Source organism: Taeniopygia guttata, chromosome 8 (assembly GCF_048771995.1).
Source record: "Taeniopygia guttata chromosome 8, bTaeGut7.mat, whole genome shotgun sequence".
NCBI classification, from domain to species: Eukaryota; Metazoa; Chordata; class Aves; order Passeriformes; family Estrildidae; genus Taeniopygia; species Taeniopygia guttata.
Genome location: NC_133033.1, coordinates 10,300,211 through 10,322,141, shown reverse-complemented (window position 1 = coordinate 10,322,141; position 21,931 = coordinate 10,300,211). Strand labels below are relative to the sequence as shown.

The 21,931-nt window shown below is 43.3% G+C and overlaps 1 protein-coding gene across 13 annotated transcripts in view; it reads left to right on the top strand.

Moving 5' to 3' along the window:
• ST3GAL3 (ST3 beta-galactoside alpha-2,3-sialyltransferase 3) overlaps positions 1–21,931 on the top strand; it is a 180,324-nt gene that overhangs the window by 133,840 nt on the left and 24,553 nt on the right. For all 13 annotated transcript variants that reach the window (XR_012057133.1, XM_030278917.3, XM_072932793.1 and 10 more), the window contains 2 exons: positions 80–266; positions 19,757–19,903. Coding sequence is in view for 12 of the 13 variants with exons in the window: in XM_030278917.3 (XP_030134777.1) it covers positions 80–266; positions 19,757–19,903 (334 nt within the window). In the remaining variant the exon portion in view is untranslated. The remainder of the gene's footprint in view (positions 1–79; positions 267–19,756; positions 19,904–21,931) is intronic.

Below are 21,931 nucleotides of genomic sequence, written 5' to 3'. Positions count from 1 at the left end.
TCAACACACAGGAGTGTAAGTGGGAATCTGAGTGCAAGTGGGAATCCTTGACACTGTCTTTTCTCTGGTTGCCCTGCAGGCTGAACTCGGCTCCGGTGAAGGGCTTTGAAAAAGATGTGGGTGGCAAGACAACACTCCGGATCACATATCCTGAAGGTGCAATCCAGAAAATGGAGCAGTATGAGAAGGATTCCCTGTTTGTTCTGGCAGGATTCAAATGGCAGGATTTCAAGTGGCTGAAATACATTGTTTACAAGGAGAAAGTGGTAAGAAGGCTGTCAGATGACACTGTGAAAGTCACTTAATTAGTAACGATGGGCAGACATTGTATCACCATCGTATCTGCCACATTTTGGTCTGAGGAGAGTCCCACTCTGTGTCCTGCTGCATTTAAGTGAAGACTTTCTTTACCTACACAGACTTCAGCTTTAATTAAATATGTTTTACAAAGACGTCTCTCTGTAATCTGTGTTGCATCACAGATGAGGCTTGCTATTCAAGATTGTTAGTGTGCACTGCGAACAATTAAATTAATTTTTAGTTATCTTAAAGAATATTTAAAAGGACCAGCTTTTGCATGGATTTTATGTACTCCTAGGATTTAAGAGCAGAGGAAGGAAGAGAGAAATGGGAAAGGGAAGAAATAGGATTTTGGGGACAAGGATGTGATGTCACAGGAGGGGAGGAGGAGACAGCAGCAGCACAACTTGTTGAAAAGGCTACATTTAGAGTTACTGTGACCTCCTGATTAGCACAGGCCATTATATTTTGCTCAGTTACCAAGATTCATGATTTGTGTTTGGTTGAAGTATCATCCAGAACAACAGTATCAAGTCTCATTTTAAAACACTGAAATGGTGGATATGCTGGCTTCCCCGTGTAAAAATTTTACCCCATCATTTGCATGAGTGCCCTTCTGAGGCACCATGGACCTGTTAATAGTCAGGGTTGCTGTCTTTAATTCACCTACCCAGAACAGAATCACGTTGTGATCAATGAGTTCTCGTTCAGTGAACGGTTTGTCTGTCAGGAAATCCCAAATAAATAACCTTGTTTTACAAATCTTATATATATATATATATATATATGTATGTATGTATGTATGTATGTATATCTGTTTTCAAATGTTGCTTAATGACTTTTCAGCAAATAAGAAGACAAATGGATTAGCATTCAGGGGATGGCATATTATACTGTGTGTTTAGAGACAGAGAGAGGAGGTTGGCAGCTCCACATACATACCAAAACAGTCTGGAAATATCATTGTATACAGCTGTTACACAGAGGGCCTTAAGGGCGCATACTTTGCTCTTGTCTAACACTGGCACCAACTTGCAATTATTTTCTGGCTACTAGACAGATGAAGTTACCTGTCAACCTCTGGGCAAGCACAAATGGGCTTTCGTAACATGAATAATTGAGTCAAAAGTAATTTTCTTTGCTTTATGTCAGGCTCTTGTTCCTCATTCAGGGAAAGGGAAAGCCCTGGTAGTGTCAGTGCCCTGCAACCCAAATGCAGTTGCAGGGACTCCTAGAGTTTAGCTTGAAGCTCAAACGATGGGTTGGTTTACTTCAAAACAAATTTAATATTTCCCTGATGCTTGCAGTCAATTCAACATCAGTAGATTCTTGTGCGGTATCCCCTGCTCTTGGAAAGATGCAGCAAATAGTCTGTTAAAACCTGCAACTGGGGAGAGTGGTTGCAGTTCTCTTAACTGCGTGCTTCAGTGCCCAGATTGGCAGAGAGCAGAAAGATCTTCAGCTTTGTGCATTACTTCAGTGTGTGATTGGCTCCTTATCCTTCAGTTCTTCAGAATAAACACTGACATTTTTTCAGTTCTTTTAGGTGGTGTTTACCAGATCTCTTAATTCCTGTTGCTCTTTTGAATGTTTGTAGTTTATTCATCTTTTTCTTAAAGAGCAGTGCCCAAAAATGTACAGACTACAGCAAAAAAGAGGAGCAAATAGATAATTCATTTACCTCACAGTTCTCATTCTTTATACATCCACTGTTTCAGTGGCCTTTTCCACAATGGCATGGAACTGAAGGTGGGTATTGGGTTCCTGGAGACTCCAGGTTTCAGGAAGAATTGGAGAGCAGCCACTTCCCTGCTCCACACCCTGTGCTTGTGCCGTTGGCTCCTCGTGCCAAAGGGCTGCACTGTGCACTTGTCCCTACCGATCCTTTCTTCCAGAACACTCCTCCAGTTTGCCAAGTTCCTTTGGCAGACTTCCCAGCACACGTGCCATTCTTTCCAGATTCATGTCCTCTGCAATTTAATAAACATACTTTTTACTTCATCATCCACGTTGATAATGGAAACACTAAACAATGTTGGTTCCTAGGCAGACCCCAAAGTATTAACATCCTTCCATTCCTAGAGTGAGCCCACTGAGTCTCCTGGACAGGTTTTTGGCCATTTCTGAACTTGTATCACAGTTGTATCACCAATAATGCTTTTGGCATGTTTGTGAAAGTGATCTTTCAGAAGTTTTACTGAATTCCAGTTCATGTCTTGCTTCTGCCCTATCATAATTTTTTGTCTGTATTTATTAGTATTAGTTCACTCTTGACAAACCTACCTGTCTTGCTACTCAGTCTGTTATTTTTTTTTCAGGTGCTTACAAATAATTATTCCTGCTATTCTAGGAATTGAAATCATAATCAACTCTCTTCCCTTTTTTCCTTGTTAAGTCTAGACACTACTTCTGTCCATTTTTCAATCCTTTGACTCCCTACCTTTTTTTTGGGTTTTAACACCCCAAAAGGGAATCAATGCTAGTTCTCGAGACTGCTGAGCCAGTTCATCGAGTGCTTTAGGATGCAGCCCAGGTGGCTGGAAAACATCTGTCTTGTGCTCTCTTGTGCTTTCATCTGATTTCTCTGTACTTGAGGCTGAGATCTTGCTGTCACTGGCTTTAGCTGCAAGCAGGTGGCTCACACAGCTGCTTTTTCTAGAGGAAACCAATGCAGAAATGTCTCTTAGGAATGACCCAATGGAGGACTAGCAGTGCTACGGGAATAGCACGTAGGCGTCTGTTTGTTCTGGTAGTGAGTGTTAGTATTTTCATCAGTGTGTGGTAAGTTCAAAATGACAAATGCCTGCCCAGTGCTCTCTGTGTGTCAAGCGTTTGTTTCTCTCTCAGCTGATTTTCCAGAGAAAGGGGAGTTTCTTCCTTTCCTGCATTTATATAGAGTCACTTGCATGACCCAAGAGCTCTGTATGCTGCTGTTGCTTATTCCTTATCTGACACGTCCCTCTTCACGACCTCGTGCAGACACACTGCAAACCAGTGGTTATAGTCAGGAGTCTGGCTTCAGGATGGAGAAAATGAAAATTGAAGCATTCTGCTAAAGAACACAACTCCTGTGGAAGTCAGCACATTCCTCAAAAAAATGGGCTGATCTCTGCCCTCTGATGTTTCCTTTGTCTGTGACTGTTGATGGCAACTGCACGTGTCCATGGTACAGTCACAGGTGGGTAATGAGACCTTCTGAATTCCTTCAGGCACCTGGAGCAGCTTGGACCTGCTGGACCAGAGATTCCAGGCCAGGTACTGGGATCCTTGCTTAGTCCTCTCTTGAGTAAGTGAAATCAAAGGGAGTTTATTGGAGAAAGAGTAAATGAAAGGAGAGTGGCTATTTATTGCTGGGTCATTGGTCAGGTAAGCTTATTCTCCCTGCAGCTGAGAGGGATTTGCTCTGTGGTGTGTTAGTCTTTTGGCAGCACTTGCATACTGAGAAAGGGGTAAGTGCTATGTAGAGAGGAGGATTTTCAGGAGACGTTATAAGGAAAAAGAACCAGTGTGATGCAGAAGCATTAGCAGAACAGTAGGGGTAGGAGATTTTATGTGTTGCATATAGTCTGATGCAACAGCCTCCCTCGTTATCTGTGTGATGCCTTAGTGCCCTGGGAGACACTGTATCCAGAAGCAGGAGCAGTGGAATTTGGACCTAAGGAAATGTAAAAGCTCAACTGTTTTTTATTTCACATTAAACCAGAAATATCTGGAAGCAAGTAAAAACTTGAGACAAAACATTAACCTAGAAGAAGGACAGATTTGGCTAAGTGTTCACTGTCAGCAGCAAAACAAAGGTAGTCTTCATCACAGAGTTCTGGCTGAGCTGGCACTCCAGATTGAAGTCTTGTAGGAAGATAGGGTATAGTGTATCACTAGAGAATGTAGACCTGCCTTTCAGAAGTGGAAGGATGAGTGAATCTGAGCGACTAAAATGCTGGTAACCTGATTTCAGTAATTTGACAAACATTAGGATAAACTGAAGGAGAAAATCATAGCACTGGTTGCAGCTAGAAGGAGTATGAGATGGAGAAAGGTGACATGGTTAGCAGAGGGGAGTATTGCACCATGCTGGCCTCATAAGTCAGTGTACAAGTGGAAAGGAAATGGGTTGGAGTCCCAGAGCCTGCAGTTCCATGAACTCATGGCTGTTGCAGAAGGGTCACAGATGTGAGCTGTTCATGCGTCTGTGGTGACTGGTCTGGCAGTGCTGACTTGGAATCATTGCTGCAAGAGCCTGTGACACTTCCAGGCACCCCTTTGCTGATGAAACAACTGCTGCCAGTGCATCCCCAGAGGGGGATTACTCATGGACAGTCACCCAGAACAATTAAACTTTCTCCTGGACTGTTATTTTTGCCAATAGACATAATCTATATATGTTGTGATCCACCCCACTGCTTCCCAGTGCTTGTACCCTCCTGCATCTGCCTGGGTCTTTCAGTGACAGAAACTCTTTCTAAATACACAAAGTACCAGAGGAATTGCAGAGGGATAGAGGCTTGGTCATATGTTGCTTCTTAAAATAATGGTCAAGAGCTGAAAGTTTCTCTGTTGCATGGAGAGTAGATGCTTCCTGAAACAAGCTCCAGATATGCAAAGCAGTCATCTCAGCCTGGTACTGAGGCCGGTTCCAGGGCGGTTTCTTGGGTGTCATTAGTGAATTAGAGGGAGCTCTCTTGCTTGCTAGGGCTCACATCCCTGGACATCTGGCACATGGTGATAAAGCAGCCAAGTGAGGGCAAAGGTGCCACTAGAAATTGGCAGCTTACAAGCTTCCTGCTCATGTGGTAATGAGCCTGTGGATGATTCCAGTGGAAATCTCTGCAGCCTTTGCCAGGAGGAGTCACTTGTGCAGAAAGTGCCTACTGCACCTAGAAGTTGTCTTTGATAGTGAAAGTCATAGGAGCAAGTGAGCACCTGCCTGTGAGCGAGGCCAGGCTGGGTTGTCTGTCCCTTGCAGGGACATGTCTCTGACAACTGGCACACAGCAGTGGTGCCCAACAGCCATCATCCTCCAGCTGTGGGCATGACAATAATCCCTGCTCCTGTGTCACAGCATGGGACTGCTTCTCGCAGAGACCTTGTGGATGGGGGGCTGGGGAAAGTTTTATTTAACTTTCTGTTGGGGAACTACACTATTGTACTAACCCAACAACTAGTATACTCCTAGCTGTGGTAAAATGTGTGTTATGATATCTTCCTGGCACAATCAGTGAGTGTTGCTGTGCTGGAGCCAAGGCCAGACTGCTGCCAGCACTTGTGCTGTCTGCTGAGCTTTTCTTTAGAGCTCCTCTTCTTCCATTAGTTAATGGCCTTGTCATGCTGCATGTTTGCTAGGGCAGCCTGTGAATGTCACTCTGGATTCCTCAGATTATGAAATAGTCTTACCTGCGGGCTGGTTTATATCCTGAAACAAATCTGAAGAGCCATCATGCTCCTCCTGTAATCTTCAGGAGAGTAGCGAGGCTGTGAATCTGTTGTTGATGTCCCATCCCAAGGAAAGCTTCGTTCATATGTGTGTATTTTCAGCTTGTCTGGAACTTGTGCAAGTGGTTTCTCTGGGTCTTCACTAGGGAGGGAGAATCTGCTTTTTCCAATGCTGTCCCATGCCTTTGATGACAAATGGAGTGGCCACTGCTACTGGCAGATTCACTACAGAGTTTTCTTTTGAATTGCAAATATTTTCTTTCCCTTTTCTCCTCCAAGGGGGCTTGTTTCTTTAAATGTCTTGTGTACAGTGGGTCTTTTCAGTTTTTCATGGATTGTGTGAGAAAGACGTGCGGGATGATTCTTGGGACAGCATTCTAGTTTGGTGGAGATGTAAATCCACTACCGGTTTTCTTAATGCATTGTGAATGCAAAGCTTAATTACAGATTTGTGGTGCCTCATCCTGTGCTGAAACACAGCTTCAGCCCATCTGCTTAGAGATGTGCCTGGGTGGGCATTGCCTTGTGTCCTCCTGCTCTCCTTGGACTCAGCTGAAAGGGAGCAGAAGCTGCTCCATCATAAACAAGAAAAGCTTTTGAATTGAGAAGTCAGCTTAAGAGTTGTTTAATTTCTTTCACAAATTTGAGTTTTCACCTAAATAGCTATTTATAACTTATCCCTTCAGAAGTATAATTTAGGAAGGCTTGGCTGGTAAGGCAGGCAGCCTGCTTTAGGGACGTGATGAGGCTTGCAGTGAGGAAGAGGCAAGAGAGCCTTTTCAGTGATGGTTGTTCTGTGTTCCTAGAACATGGTTTAAAAACCATTTCTACTCACAGAGTGTGGGGGAATTCTCGGAGGCATTATAGCAGGGAATACACAACCTCATCATCCAGATTGCTCGGTGCCTCAGTGAAGGTGACTGAACCATGACTAAATGCTGAAGCACAGAAAATGCTTTGTAAGAAAGTGAAAACATGAGGTAGACTTTTCTTGCTCCTACCAAATCTTTGACTGAGAAGATGAGGTGGAAGAGTGTCTGTGACGCATTCTGTGGAGATTATTCCATATTCCTTTGCCAGAGAGTAGCTGGAAGTTAGCTTGTCTTTCTGGTATGATTGTTTTGACATCATTGTTTGGGTTGTTTTAGGTTTTGATCTCTCTGGCTCTGTAGAAGCCTAGTCCATACTGCCTGGGGGGTTGTGCTGCCATGGTCAGGAGCTGTTTCACCATTGCAGTGCATTGGTGGGAATGGCCCAAGGGAACCATGGAAGACTTGCATATGAAAAAAAATCCTTCTCTGTGACTGGCCTAGGAGATCAGAGCAATTTCCAGAAGATTTAAGGAGAAGTATGAACACTGGCACCCTATGAGAGAAGGTAAGCCAGTTTTTTCCAGTCATGGTTAGAAGAGAGGCTGGAAAATATGTAGATATCCTATATAAAATGTTGTCCCTGTTGAATAAGACAGGGAGAAAATTTTATTTGTGTATTTTGTGATTTTTAACAAGCTTTCAGGCAGCACTGTGGTGAGGCCCATACAAGAACCTCAGTAGGCAAATGACCCAGTTTGCAGCATGGGCCTTGGGGGAGACTTCCTGGCCAGATTCCCAAAGGAAGGTTGTTGGAATGGAAATGCAGGCTGGAGCTTGCCCTTCATACATACCTGCATGCAAGAGCGTGATGAGATTAGGCAGGTCACTACATAGCTGAGCGCTGCTCCTACCCAGGCATGCACGCTGTGCCTGCCTGTAAGTGCACTGTCAAGCATCGTGGTGGCAGAGGTTGCACTGGTGCCTTTGCAATGTGCCTTCATAGCATTCAATGTTGCCAGCTGATGTGTCCTGTCCTGGACAATAAAACTTGTCCACCTGGATTGGGTAGCCATTAGTATCTACAAGTTTGTAACCATTCACCTAAGTTCATGGGGCAGATGAAGAAATTAAATAATAGTCATAACCATACAATTTCCTGGATGAAAAACAATCCAGGTGTCAAAAGTTTGAAAAGTGTCTATACTTGTAGGAATGACATCATTCATTGCTCAATTTTTAGACAGTTTCTCTTTAAAATTAAAATAGAAATTGTTGGTTTGTCTTCCCTTTTAGTCTTTTCTACACTATGCATGAGTTTTTTCCTTTTTTTTTTTTTTTTTTTTTTTGTCCCTTGCTTTGCTTGCTGTTACCTAACACCAGTCATTCTTGCCCTATACTTTTATTAATGGATAAGTATTTAGCTGTGCAAGGCATCAGCAGTCCTTAAAGAACCTTTATTACATATCTGCCAAGACAGCATCATCTTAATTTCTGGCTCAGTAATCCCAGCTGTAACGTGAAAACCAGAGAGCTCCAGTCAGGTTTTTATTTCTTTAGTTTCTATTCCTGTACATCATTCTTAAATGAAGAGACCTGAACAGGATTTACCCCCAGAAAGACTGTATCATTGCCCCAGACATCCTTTTTGGGATTGCCTACCCATCCTGCTTTATCCTGAGACCATTTCTTCCTAATATTGTCACCATCTAATCTCTTCTGATGCCTGCTGCCATACAACTGACAGCTGCTGCTCTCACCTAGATATTTGATCACTCCTTCCTTCTCAACCAAAGTCAATAAAGATGGCCAATTTAGAGTTGCAGTTTTTCCACATCTCAAAAAGTCAGTGTGAGGGCCAGCTGAAAGGCTAGTGCAGCTGTCTTGAAAAAGCACCAGGAGGGTGCTCATGTTGCGCTCACTCTGCTTGGCAGGCTCTGGCAATATTCAGACACCAGTATTATGCAAATCCCGATAGGTGCATTTCAAGGTCACAGTGCCTGTAAACTCAGGTTGCCTGCCTTGGTTGGAATAGCTGAGCCAATGTAAAGATAGTAAATCTGATGGTGATGTTAATGAAACACACACAATTCCATAAACAGCAGACTAATGAAATGGCCTGATTGCCTGTGATTGTCATGCTCCCTTTCACACCACTCTGCTCTCGGATATCCCCCAACTTTCCCACTGCTCGCATGGCCTCGCCTCCACCCGGCCTCTCCAGCAGCAAGGTGTGTGTCTGTCCCACCCAGCCACGGTAGTTCTGCCACCAGTGCAGCCCTTGCCTGCTGAGGGTGTTGCATGGCCCACATGTGCAGCAGATGTTCCTCCATACAGCCAATCCAGCACATGGGAAAGGTGCCAGGACATCGCCAGCAGTGACACAGAGACGTCACCCAGAGGGTGTCGGCTATTCGTGCAACTGCTAGTAGAATAAAGATGCTCTGTCTTAACACTTCAGTAAAGGACTACAGGAATCATTTGAAGTCTGCAAAGCCTCCCTTAGTCTGAGAGATTTGAGTTCAATTTATTTAGTTACGGAGCTCAATTTATTTAGCTTATGCATGAGATTTTGGGGGGATTTACTTGTAGTCTCTCTCGGTACCTAGAGGGAACATCTTTTCTCACAAGACTTTTTAATTTTGTAGGAAGAAGTGTATCTGAAGCTAGGCAAACGACCAAAAAAGGCAGCACATTTATATCAGTATATTTGCTACATCTGCCCTACAGGCTTGATTAATTTGCTCTTGATGTCTTGAAATCAAGACTGGGTATCTTGGTCAAGTTCCACTCAAACAGTGTGAGAGTAAAGGACTGGAAGGAGAAGTTGCTGATGAAGGAGCACTGCTCCCTGCTATGCAGAATATCCAGAAAGATTTCAGCAGGATTTCTCTCAGCCTCTCAAGCCATACTGAGAAGAAATAGCAAAATGTGGTGGCTAGAAGCTCAACTAGATAAAATCAGTCTTAACACACATAATTTCCTAGAAATCTAGCCTTACAATTGTCAGATTATATACTCACAGAGGGGAGCACTGACTGCTGACATATTTTTTCTGTAATACAGACTTAATCCAGTTTCTGGGAAAATTCTGTGTGCTGGGAGTACAAAGGACAGGGCTGCACTCTCGTGTTGCCTTCCCACCCTCCTGTTCTGCGACTCTGGGACCCTCTGTCCTCACTCTCCATGACCCATTTGTTGACTAGGGGGAGCAGGGTAGCAAGCCAGTAATACACCTGACAGCTTGTCATGGGAGTAAATTATTTGCTTTATCCAGTTGTCTTCAAGGGTCACAGCAAATTTTTCTCTTCTTGGGGCACAATTAGCCAGATCTGTTTCTGCATCCAGAGGGAGATGGCTTTGTGGAGTCTCTGAGGTGAGCAAACTCCAGCATAACAGAATTCCCCAGAAGAGCTCTTTGGAGAGCATTGCAACACCACAGGATGCTGTAAGTTCACCGGTGTGGGGTATGAAGACTCACAGAGGAAGGGGGAAACACTGATTTGATTTTGTAAATAAAATCACATGCTTTCTGTCCGTGACTGAAAAGAGACTCCCCTTTTTACTGCTCCAGGAATTTTGCTATCTGCATTTTTTATTTAAAGGAGTGGGGGGAAGTCTGAACAGTAAATATTTATCCAATATGTGTGGTTGTTAATATGATCCAGTCTTCAGTCATTTTGAATGGTGTCATGATGACAGATGTTAATTCAGAAAGGAATAGATTGGACGATTTATGCCTGAAACACATGTGTTCCTTGGCAGGCTCCATGGATTACTTGCATAGTTAGAGCTGTCTGAGCAATTTGTAACATTTTCTCTGCCTCGAAGCACTGAGGGCTCCAGGACAGGGGGTTGACCTTTATCTTCAGTCTGCTGTAATAAACACTGAGGTAACTAAACTCCCCGTGTGCTTTTATCTTCCTAAATTTATCTCTCCCCCTGTGCTCCAGCTGTGTGTGGTGCTTCTGGTTCTACCCAAGAGGAATGGCAGCTCCTTTCTGCAGGAGAGAAGGATGCTCCTGTGTGCGAATCCCTGACCTCCTTCCCCTCCTGACTGAGCAGCACCCCTGCCTCAACACCCACAGATATTTAGCACAAACACTTGTCCTGACAACTGCAGTGAAAATAGACCAAGCCATATGAAGGCAATAAGCAAGAGGGATTCAGGAAAGACCTGACTTTTTTTTTGGTAGTATTTCTATTCTTGCAGTTGTGATTTTATGCCATGCGTCTGAGGGTGTTTCTTCTCTTCTTAATTAAGACAGATTTGTGAAACTGATAGTGTCCTAATTTTTATTTATTTATTTAGAGGCATAAAATTGGAGAAAAATGGCCAAATTGTTGGGTGCACAAGAGCTTGGTAGGTCTACTTGGAAGTTTCTCTCATCTTGACCATCTCTTGTATTCTGACCATTTTTGATTATTTGAACTCTGCCCACAACTGACAAGGACAGAAAATACAGAGCCTGGCCCAAGCAATCAGCACTTCTGCTATTTGGAAAAATAACTCTTTAAATGTAAATGTTCTGTTTGGATTACAGTTTATTTAAATTCTAATATTTTAAGAATATTAAATAATCTTACTTAAAAACTTTTCTTCTGTAAAACACTAATTATTAATGAAGTCTAGAAAACAAAGTAGGGCAGGAGCTTCCTGGCATCTTCCCAATTTCTTGTTATTTTGACCTTTCTGCCTTCTCCTCTTAGAGTACGCTGAATAATTTGTATATATTCTATATGAACACTCTGTGAATATACAAATGATTTGGCTTCTCATTTCAGCAAAGATGCCAAAATAGGAGGACAGATTTTCTGTGTACTTTTGCTGTAAAAACAATGTAAAAATTCCCCTGGAGTCTCACTTTGGGATATCTTCAGAAAGCAATGGGGGCTTTTAGGCTATAATTCTTCCTGTGGTGATCCTTTCGCTTTTTTTTTTTTTGTTGTAATGTGCCAAGAATTTAGTATAAATATGTGTTGTTTAATGAGTTGCTGTTTGTATTCAAACTCATGAACCAGTTCAGCTCCCCAAAAAAGACTTTGCTGATGGATGTCCTGGGATGCCCTTGTGCTTTGTCACCCAAGCCTGCAAAGACAGCTTTTTAAATTTTTTTTTTTTTTCTGAGCAGGCATATGGTTGTAAGTGGAGCAGGTAGTTGAGCTTGTAGTTGGGATCATAGTTGGGGTTACCTCATATTTTCTGTTATAAGTGACAGGGAAAATGCTTTATCATTTTTACACTGCATCTTTGGGCTGATGTTTTCCGTGCCACATAGTTGGCACAGCCGGAAAGTTCAGCTGAAATTATTCAGCTCTCGCAAGATGAGGCTACTGAAAATGTACAATTTTTTAAAAAAAGTCTCTACCCTGTTCTTCAGCCTGGCTCGTGCTGTGCTGTGAAATCCCAGGGCTCTGTCTGATGTTCCATGGGGGCTGTTAGATTCTGTCAGTCCTACTGTGGGTCCCCTGTCCTGCCTGTCAGGTGTCCTCCCACACAGTTAGTTGGGAGCAGGGAACATCTCCTGGACCCTCAGGAACCCCTTTTCCTCCTCCCATCCATCTAGGCAATGGGAAGGAGCAGTAGCCTGGTCTGGGACATGGCAAGAGCAGGAGTGATGGGGACAGCAGAGAAAGAAAGGGTTTATAACTGGCAGGAAATTCCTAAAACACTGTCACTTTAAGACTTTTTAAAATGCCGTATAATTATAGAAATCAAGCTGCCAAAAGTTAAAAAAAGCAAAAAATAACATTGCATTTTCAATGTTAATTCAGTTCTCCTGTGCAGATGTTATCCTTAATTGCTTAATTATATCCTGGCTTGCTTAGAACACAGCTGTCTATCTCGTGGAGAGGGAAGACTGAGATTTGGACTAATTTCTGTAATGTAAGACATTCAGACTTCTATGAGTAGTTGTAGGAGCTGCAAAACACGTGGATAGCGAGAGGAAATGCAAGGAGGAAGATTGGTCTCCTGGTTACAGACACTGAGGGTTCTCTTGAGGAGATATTAAACACACTAAGTATTCCAGAGATGCTCTAAATGTGAAAGTATGGTTTGTAAAACTATTAGATACATGGTGATATAAGAAAAATCTTGTGGGAAGGTTGGAAAGTCAGTGTTCTCAACAGCAACCCTGAGCTGAAATTGCAAGGCAGTCCTACTTCAGCAATTACTAACACGTGGACCTGACCCTTTCAGCCCTGGTATCCTTTTAATAGATTTTATATGAGCATGACATTTAATAAACTATGTCATAAAAATAGTAACGAAGTAAAGGAGCTGGTCCCTTATGGGAAAAAAGCACCCTGTATATAATGATGATATAGAGCCTATTCTTCTTCAGGATTTTTCTGAAACTCTGCTACTTAAGATATTTTTTCATTGAAGGATAATTATTCACAGACAAAAAAGCACATCGCAAACATAAGTTGCCTAAATCAATTCCTTTCACCAAAAACTTCCATGTTTTCTAAGACATTTCAGAACAGGAATATTTATTCAAAGTTTGGCTCAAAATGCATGTTACATTTTGAACAAATGAGTCTATAGGACAGTCTATCCATCACCCTGTTTGTACATAGAAGACACGTCCACTGACACACCGTATGTGAGCCATTGTTTATGCTTCAACTTCTGAAACAGCATTCATCAGAAAAATCTTCAGTTTTTCTGCAGCTCCTCTGACATGTTCCAAGTTCCATTTTCTTCACAGGACAATCTTTTTTGACGGCATTTTGTTATCTTACAACTGTGAACCACATTTTGCTCTCAGTTACATGGATAAAACCATGAGAATACTTTTTTTTAAGAGGAATTCCTTCTCATTTACAACATGTCATAAAAATAGCTTTGTTCTCCTGACTCCTAAGAGCTGGTCTTGGCCTTGTGCTGTTTAATCCTGTGAATCAGAAGACAGCAGCTGGTATTAGACCAGCCACACAGGAGGCCCACGTGTCTGTATTTGGGTTAGCTGTGGCACTCGGTTATGTAGGTCAAATGAAGCTGGAAATTCAGTAGGCCTATTTGAATAAGCTTATCTGCTTATTCACAATATATGTTTGCAGGTAAACAGGGCAGAAACTTCCTGTCGTCCATGGGAATGAGCACACAGCTGAATTACAGCAAACTGGTGTGTGTGACACACCAGTGCCACCCTCATGTCCCAGGTGGATTTTGTCACCACTGGAGTTGCTGCTTTCTGAGCCGGTGTCTGTGCACGGGACAGCTTCCAGTTCCATGTGTAGCCAGGGAGCTGTGGAAGTTACATGTCTGGCACAGTGTTTAAAGTTTGCAGCTGCTGCTTGGAATAAGTTTCCTTTCTTTTGTGGTTTTTTACTTGGTTATCAAGCCTAAAGAAACTTATCTCTAGCCAATGTAGTGAACTATTAGCTCAACTCTATCAAGAAGAAAATACTGTTGCTTTAAAAAGAAAAAAAGCTCTAGTAGTGCCATGTTTTGAGCTGCTTTTGTCTCCATCATGCTTTGCTGCCCTTTGCTAGGTAGAAAATGTATTTGCGTTTCACACTAAGAAACACTAGTAAAACGAAATTTCTGGGCTTTTTAACCTGTCAGGAATTCTTTTAGGTGCTGTGAGGCAGTTGGCAGGTGGAGCAAACTGACAGAGGAATGGCCTGGTAAATTACAGCCGGTTGATTTTAGACCTGGTCAGGGGTAGAGTGCCTTGGGAGAAGAAACAAAACTGGTAAAACATTAGAAGTATTGCGTTGTTGGGTAGTCCAAGAGCTGCATCTCTTTTGACAGCAGAACAAAGAGAAGATGAGGGAAAGGCTTGAGCAATGCTCCTACTTCAGGCAGAGTAAGAGCTTTTCAGTGGGGCAGATAAGAGTAGAACTAGTCTCTAGAACATTTCTAGGCTCTAGAAACTGAAGATAGGTCCATTCAGAACCAATGCTGGCCATCAGAGCCATGTGCAGAGGATGGTAAGGAGTTCTCCATAGCTTTGAGAAAGTTGGGTAAGTATGCTTGAAGTGTGGGCTAGTGGGTCTGGCAATTGACAATTAACCCAGACTGCAGGCTCTCAGCACCTCTGTTCTTGTTGCTAAAAATTCCTTGTTGCTTTGATAATCAGTGCAAATGATGCAACTTCATTTATTTTACCACTTGCAGAAGAGCATTTTCTAGTCCTCTGTGTCTACTTGACCGCTGAGAAATGCAGCATTGCCTGATAAGATGGATATTTTCTAGTGGAAACACACCTTCCATGTCTAATCCAGTCATGCCTGAGCAGAAACCTTTCAAAAGCCTCTGCAGATGGATTGCAGTGGTTTTGCTGTACCTTGTTTGTGTGACAGTGAGAGCTTGTGGATGACGGGCAGAGAATAAACCACATTCCAGCCTCGGTGGGGGCAGAGATTCCAATTAACAATGTGCTCACAGGCACAGTGAGGTCTTGTGACTGGTGCATCATCCCTTGACTTTTTTTTTTTTTTTTTTTTTTTTTTTTGTTGCCTCATGTCCTTCTTCCTCTCCATTTCTGGTGTTAGCAGAGTTCAAAAGAGCAGTAATCTCTGTTTGCCACAGGCTCCTTCTCCAGTCTCTTTCTTTGGTTGCTCTGCAGCAAAGTATTGCATACCCAGACTTCATGTTGCATGTAAGTGAGCTTTGCAATCCTCCTTTCCCCTTCCCATCAGAGCTCGAAGTCTGAATGAGCTATACTGCTTGTACACCTAAATCCAGTAGTGTCACAGAGGCACAAAAGAGGCAGCATCTGTATCAGGATGCAATGGCATTACCTCTCTTTTTGCTCAGTACATTAGAAATGTTGTTATTGTGGGAGACTTAGCCTGCTTCTAGTGCTTTGTATTTTCCACTGAGGTGCTTCTTGGCTAAGGCTCAGAGTTTCCATATCTTATTTTAGAGAATGTTGTGATTTCCCTTGGTAAATCTGAGAACAGGAGATGAAAATCTGAATGGAGACAAAAAATAGTTTACAACTGGCTGTGGCTATTAGCCTTCAGTATTCTGCAAATGGACAGAATGAGGGATTGCAGCTGGATTGTCTTGTCCCTGGAGCTATTTGGTGAGCCCTTCCATTTTTTATCCCTTCTTCCTAATCTGCTATCTTTGGTCTGTTATGTCTGTACCAGTTTATTCCTGGAGTGGTGTCTATAGAGGTGGTATCTCTTTCTGGCTCTTTTGCTGGGTGAGAACTGTACAAGAGACTGGCTTGAAAGCCCTGGCCTATCTAAGTTCTTTTGTACTTCTAAAATACTTTCCTCTAAAGCCTTTAGTGATGTCCTTTGCAATTACACGATTTTTAAAACACTCCAAGATTGTTTAAAAATGCCATGGCCCTCACAGGCTTGTTCTCCAGTCTCCTGTCTGCCTGTTTGTGATGCTTGTTTCTTTATGCTTGTATCGGATAAGCTTCTTTTGGCAGCCTTTGGCACTGTGAATACTGATATGTGCCTGGGACATATCAGTCTGTGGGTGCACAGTAATACCAAGTAATAACAATGGAAGCTTAACACAAGGATCTTGTGGTTTCCACCTCGGTACCAGGAGGTGATGAGGCACTGCAGGAACATAGCAGTTTTCAGACTCATTTTCTGTTTATTGTTGTGCTGATCAGGACAGGAGTTATTTCATTGTGACAAGCCCACCCTAAAGCACTGCAGGTTTGGCCAATGCAGCAGACAACAGAGGGTGCCCCCAGCCTCCAACTGCGAGTCTGAGCTCCCGTATCTGGCAGGAAAAGTGCACCCTCCCTCCTAATGCCTGCTGCTCCTTGGGTCCCTCCTAGCCAAAAAAAGGGACAGCGTTTCCCGACGGGAAGTAATTGCTTTGGAAACCTCTCTGAACATCTGGGTCCAGCTGGGTGGAACATCCAGCGCCGGTGCGGGGCTGGGCTGGGGGGAGCCCGGGGCTGGCGGTGCTGGAGCTGCGCTCTGCCCTGCCCGTGACAAAACCACAGCGCTGGGATGGGAGCTCAGGCTGTGGGGCTTGGAGAGCCAAACCACAAGGCTGGGATTTCAGTAATTATAAGCCAGGAAAAGCAGGTTTTGGTTCTTTAGCGCTGCACGGGACTTCGCTTGCTGTATAGGTGGAAGTAAGGGCTGCTTGCTGAGACTCCGTGTTCCACCCCGTAATTGTTTTAGAAACTACAGTGGGAAAATTCACCAAAATGAAAGCCTACCCCAGGTGTCCCTCAAAACTAATCTCAGGGGAACTGTCTAGTGGAGTTACAGGGAAAAACACAACACAAATAGAAATGAGACAGAAGGGAGAAGCCAGAGCAATTTCAGAGCAGTGTGATAGCTGAAGGAAATGCTTAGGGAAATAGTCATGGGGAACAACAGGAGAAACAGCTAAATAGAAGGGAGTAAAGCAGACTGGTTGTATTTCCAGCTAGGGATAGGCACCCACATTTATTTTGCACTGGCATTGAACTAGATGTGAGGAGCCCTGGTGCAGTCCTTGTGGTTCACACAGTGCTGGGAAGATGGACAGCAGTGGTATGTCTGGTTATTTCAGCTCCAGCAGCAGCAAGGAATAAAACTCTCAAATGTTTATAACTTTTCTTCTTTTTCTTTTCTATTTAATGTTTTATGTGTAATGTAAAAGCCATGTAAAACCTACTTAGATCCCAGAACTTACGTAGACTCTCCTGTGGAGTGTAAGTCCAAACAAAAGGCATCTTCTGTCCACTTCAAATAGCTTACAGATCTTTGGTTTGAATTGTTCACAAAATTTGGGCAATGCCATATTTAGAGGCGTATGTGAAATCATAATTGAACTTACAAATTTATTTTGGTTTCAAGGTCACACACTATTTTTCCAGGGTGTGCCTGCTTAAGCCCATGATAAGATGGTTTCACTGAATGAGTAGCTGTTCATGATTTTTGTTTATCATCTTCATTTTTGTGAGACCTGGAGTATGCTTAATGCAAGTGGAGTCTGTGACCTCTTTTTTTCCCCCCCTCCTTTCCTGGAACTGAAAGGCCTCTACTTTACGTATGCCCTTAGGAAATTCCAAAGGTTTAATATTTATCCAATTTTTAATGAATTTTCACAAGGAGGCAAAACCCAGCTGGCATACCAAATCCCTCAAATCCCTTGGTCAAATGGATGCTGGACTTTATTAATATTTGTAAAGGGTTTTTTTCTGTTTTTTTTAAATGCTGGGATCACTCAGTGGCTGAAAATGTCTTATTATAAGGGAAAGTGTTAGACTACTTTGACACCAGGCATTCTTTCTAATTCTACTATGATGAAAGAACATGAATGATAATTAAGAATTTTTTCCATTTAGGGTCCCAAGGGCACTTGGCCATTGATGAAATGTGAACTTAAACCCATGGGATGCTTGCCCCAGTTGTCAAAAGTATATTATGTTTGGGCAGTTTTGAGGAGGCACAGATAGCAATGGGATTTGGCTTTCTTAGAGTGTTGGTTTGGATGACAGCGTGCACCCTCCTCAGGTTTGCTCTGTTAATGCCTTTTGTAGCATGAGCCATCTGCCAAAGTTTCAGTTTCAGGGTATGAAATTCAGCAGCTAAAGATATCCATGGGATTGTTCCATAAAAAACACTCTGTAAGGTGTTTAGCAACACGTGGTGTGAGAGTTCACAGGAGCTGAGCACAGGACAAGGAGCATGTGAAATGCAGCAGGCATTGGCTGAGGCAGAATTCCAGTCTGTAATTACAGGGGTGATCACCACTGGGCAGAGGAAGCTCCTGAGGGTTTTCAGTGGATAATCAACATTTTCAGCAGTGCCTTGAGAGCAGCTGTAAAGTCACTGCTAATCTGCAAGCAACCTAAAACTAGTGCATATAATAAATTCCAGAGTGTGTCCTTTTCACGTAGTGTAGTGTCTTTCTTGTCATGGAGATCTCAGGGAAGATGGCTCAATGCTTCAAGAAGGAGGTGTTCAATCAGGTTATCCTGCCCAGAGGCTGGTCAGCAGATTAAAATTCCTTCCATCCTCCTTGTGCCTTGCTCTGAATTAACCCAAACAGAAGTGAAACGTTGGAACGCAATTGTTCCCCAAGTCCTGTGAACACAGAGCCTCTGGTTATTTTGGGGGCACTCTGTGCTGTGCCTGCTGACACCTGGAAAGGTGTCAATGATGGGAAGCTGTTACAGTGAGCTCATGGGCATTCTGTTTCCCCTTCCCCGGGACCCTGTGACTCTGATCAAGATAGCCCTGGACCCTCCTTTCTGCCCCAGCGGGGTTGGCGGAGAGCCAGGGAAGCCCACCTTGTCCAAAGTCTATATAGACCCCTGACATTTCCTGTTTGTCCTCTTTTGCCCCGCTCTCCCCCAGGACATCACAGAATAAAGAGAGCTGCACCAACTTATCTCGGGGTAAGAGCCTCTTTTGGAAATCTTTGCCATCTCCTGTTATTCCTCCCCTCACAGCCTCTGATCTCTGAGCTAGCCTGATTATTCGGGGGGCTGTGTGAGGGGGGGAACCACAGGAAGCAATGATGCAAAGCCATCAGTGAGCAAGGATGGGAAGCCATGTGGCAGAGTGGCACCAGCCCCACCCCAGGAAAGGCTGTCTAGGAGTGCAGCACACATCAAGGCCACTGTTCTTCCATGTGTGCAGAGTGAAAACTTGAATTTGATAAAAATAATAGACATACTTAGTTGTCTCTTCCCTTGTACTATGAATGTTCATGACTGTTAACAAGACAAGATGATATCTGTGTGAGCTTACAGCTTAATTCACAAAAAACAGGGGAGGACAAATCTAGGATAAAGCGGGAAGCATGTAGCTCACACTGCAAGTAGGGCTGTACAGTCATTTTTTTTCTTTTTGAATGTTCTTAAAAGCATTTGCTATCCAATGGTGTATCTCCTTGGAGGCAGGTGGGAGTGATCACAGGATGTGCTGGAATGCTTAATCCATGGATCAAACCAGCTGAAGTGCCAATAGGAGTGAAAAGATGGCACCAGGAAGGGGGTAATTCATGCTGAAGGCTTGGCCTGTCTGTCTCCCTCCCAGTTACTATCCAGACTGGCTCAACTGCATCAGTCCATGCTGCTGCCACCTCTCCGAGGGACACAGGTCCCCTACAGTGTCATACTACTGCCCTGTGGCAGTGAGCAGAGACAATGGTAACTGCTGCAGTAGTGCATTGTAATATACTTTTTAAATAAAATAATATAAATCTGCTATATTTTGTATATAATTCTGTTTGTTGATTTATCCTTCTTTTTCCTTTTTGTTTCTGTTTTTGTTACCAGAGTGCGTCTGATGGCTTTTGGAAGTCAGTGGCAACCCGTGTCCCAAGGGAACCTCATGAGATACGTATCCTGAATCCCTACTTCATCCAGGAGGCAGCTTTCAGCTTCATTGGACTGCCTTTCAACAACGGCCTGATGGGCAGAGGGGTAGGTATGAAGCAAAGGGAGCAAAACCTCAGAGAAGGATGTGAGACCAAGCAGCAGGGGAGGCTTACACTGTTCTTATTTTTCCTTTGGGCCTCCACTGTTGGATATTGAAAGCGAAGGACTTTGGCTCTGTTACAGTGACAGCTCTCAAAATTCTTCAGACCCAGGCAAGAACCTTCCTGATCCAAGGATTTTGGGGGGGGAACATCAACACTTCAGCAGTGCCTTGAAAGCCACTGTGCAGTTGCATCCCAGGCTGAGAGTAGAAGAGGGTAAAGGTTTGCTTTATGAGGCCCTTGGTAAGAAATTCTGGTCTTATCCCAACAAGTTTTATACGTAAAAACTCACAAAAGAAAACAATGCAAATGACAGTTTTAGCTCATATTTATGAACAAAATTCCTTAATGCTCATTCTTGTACCTCTCACCCCCAGTGCAGCTTTTTGGAATGTTAGTGTTGGAGTAGGTGGTGACTTGGGTTTTCTGGATTATCTCACATTGCAACACTGTCCTCAGAACCTATTTATATTTGCTCTACGTAATATATCAACCATTAGAGTAAGTATTACTTGGGTGGGTAAATTGCTCGTGTACACATGTGATATAGTTGTTGATAGAGACCACACGTGACATTTTTGGGCACATTAGCCCAGCTGACAAACCCAGAGAGAAGCACTTTTGCTGGACAAGGTCTGCTTGGTCTGCCCCTGGCATTGTCCTTCCACTGCTGTCAGTGCAGATTTGCTATGTCACAGCAGGGATTTGGACTAGACAGAATTGTGCCTCATTTTCCGTGCTCTAATTGTGGCATTAAGACTTCTGGAATATTATAGACTTTTGTTTTGTGCAAGTCAGATGGGTGGATGCCTCAAGATAAGACATTTCTTTCTTGAAATGCAAAATGCAAGATGTGCAGACAGATTCAGCCACATGGAATGGGCCTTTTGAAAAATGCACTGCTGTGTTCAGGAGCTGTCATGGGATTCTGGGAACTCTGGATTTTTCTTCTGTGCACTGAAGGGATGTTATTGCAAATATTCCAGTCAGCTAGGAATTAACTTACTTCATCTCTCTGCATTCTCCAGAACTTACCCTTAGAACAATGTGGTCTTGATGTGTCTTCCAGAAAACGAGGAGTGCTGTCCCAATAAAGGACAAAAATCATCATACTTTATTTTTCCCCAATTTATTTTTATTTTTAAACACGTTATTTTAATACACAAGTTATTGCTTAAACTGAAAGGAGAAGAGAGAATCCGGAAATGAAAATGCTGTGAACTGAAGTTTATGAGGTTTTGATAGGTTGTTTAACACACATCAGATTGGGAAATGAAGGCATCTTAATTGAAACCTGATGTTTCACTTCACAAAAGTCTATTTGAGCATTTAAAAAATAGTTTATGATTGTTTAAGGCAAGAAGTGTTTGCCTATGACCCCTAGTAGACTGTGTGAATTGTAGTTTATTCCACCAGATGGGACAACAGGAGCTCTGCAGGTGCCTGTGTGGGGCTGAGATGTCACTATAGCCTGGGCAGTCTGTTCAAGGACACTGATTCAGGGATTCTGTCAGCATCTCAAAACAGAGAGAGAGTTTCTGGCCTGTGGCTGCAATTTTACTGCAAACATCAGATATGGAACTGCTGGGGCTTCACACTTCAGTGAATTCTGCTGCACCACTGCAAAGTTTAGAGCTTTGTTAAGTGCAAAGGCTCCAACAGGAGCTATTGCTGTCAGGGTAAAGAGGGAAGAGTCTGAGTAAGGCTCTGGTGATACAAATTTGCTACATTTTTTGCTCAGATTTTAAATGGGAGGAGTGGAAATCAGAGCCTGCAGACCAAGAATCCAGCTCTCACTGAAGATTTGTGAGTGATCCAGCCAGACGAGTGGGGCAGCAAGGAGGATTGTTCCACATCCGTGTGACCCAGCAGCTGCACGGCTGGTTGGGCTTGGGGTTGTGCTTCAGCAATGAGAAACAGCCTGGAAAACTTTGCTCAAGAGAGAAGCATATGAACAGGGAAAAGGAAAATG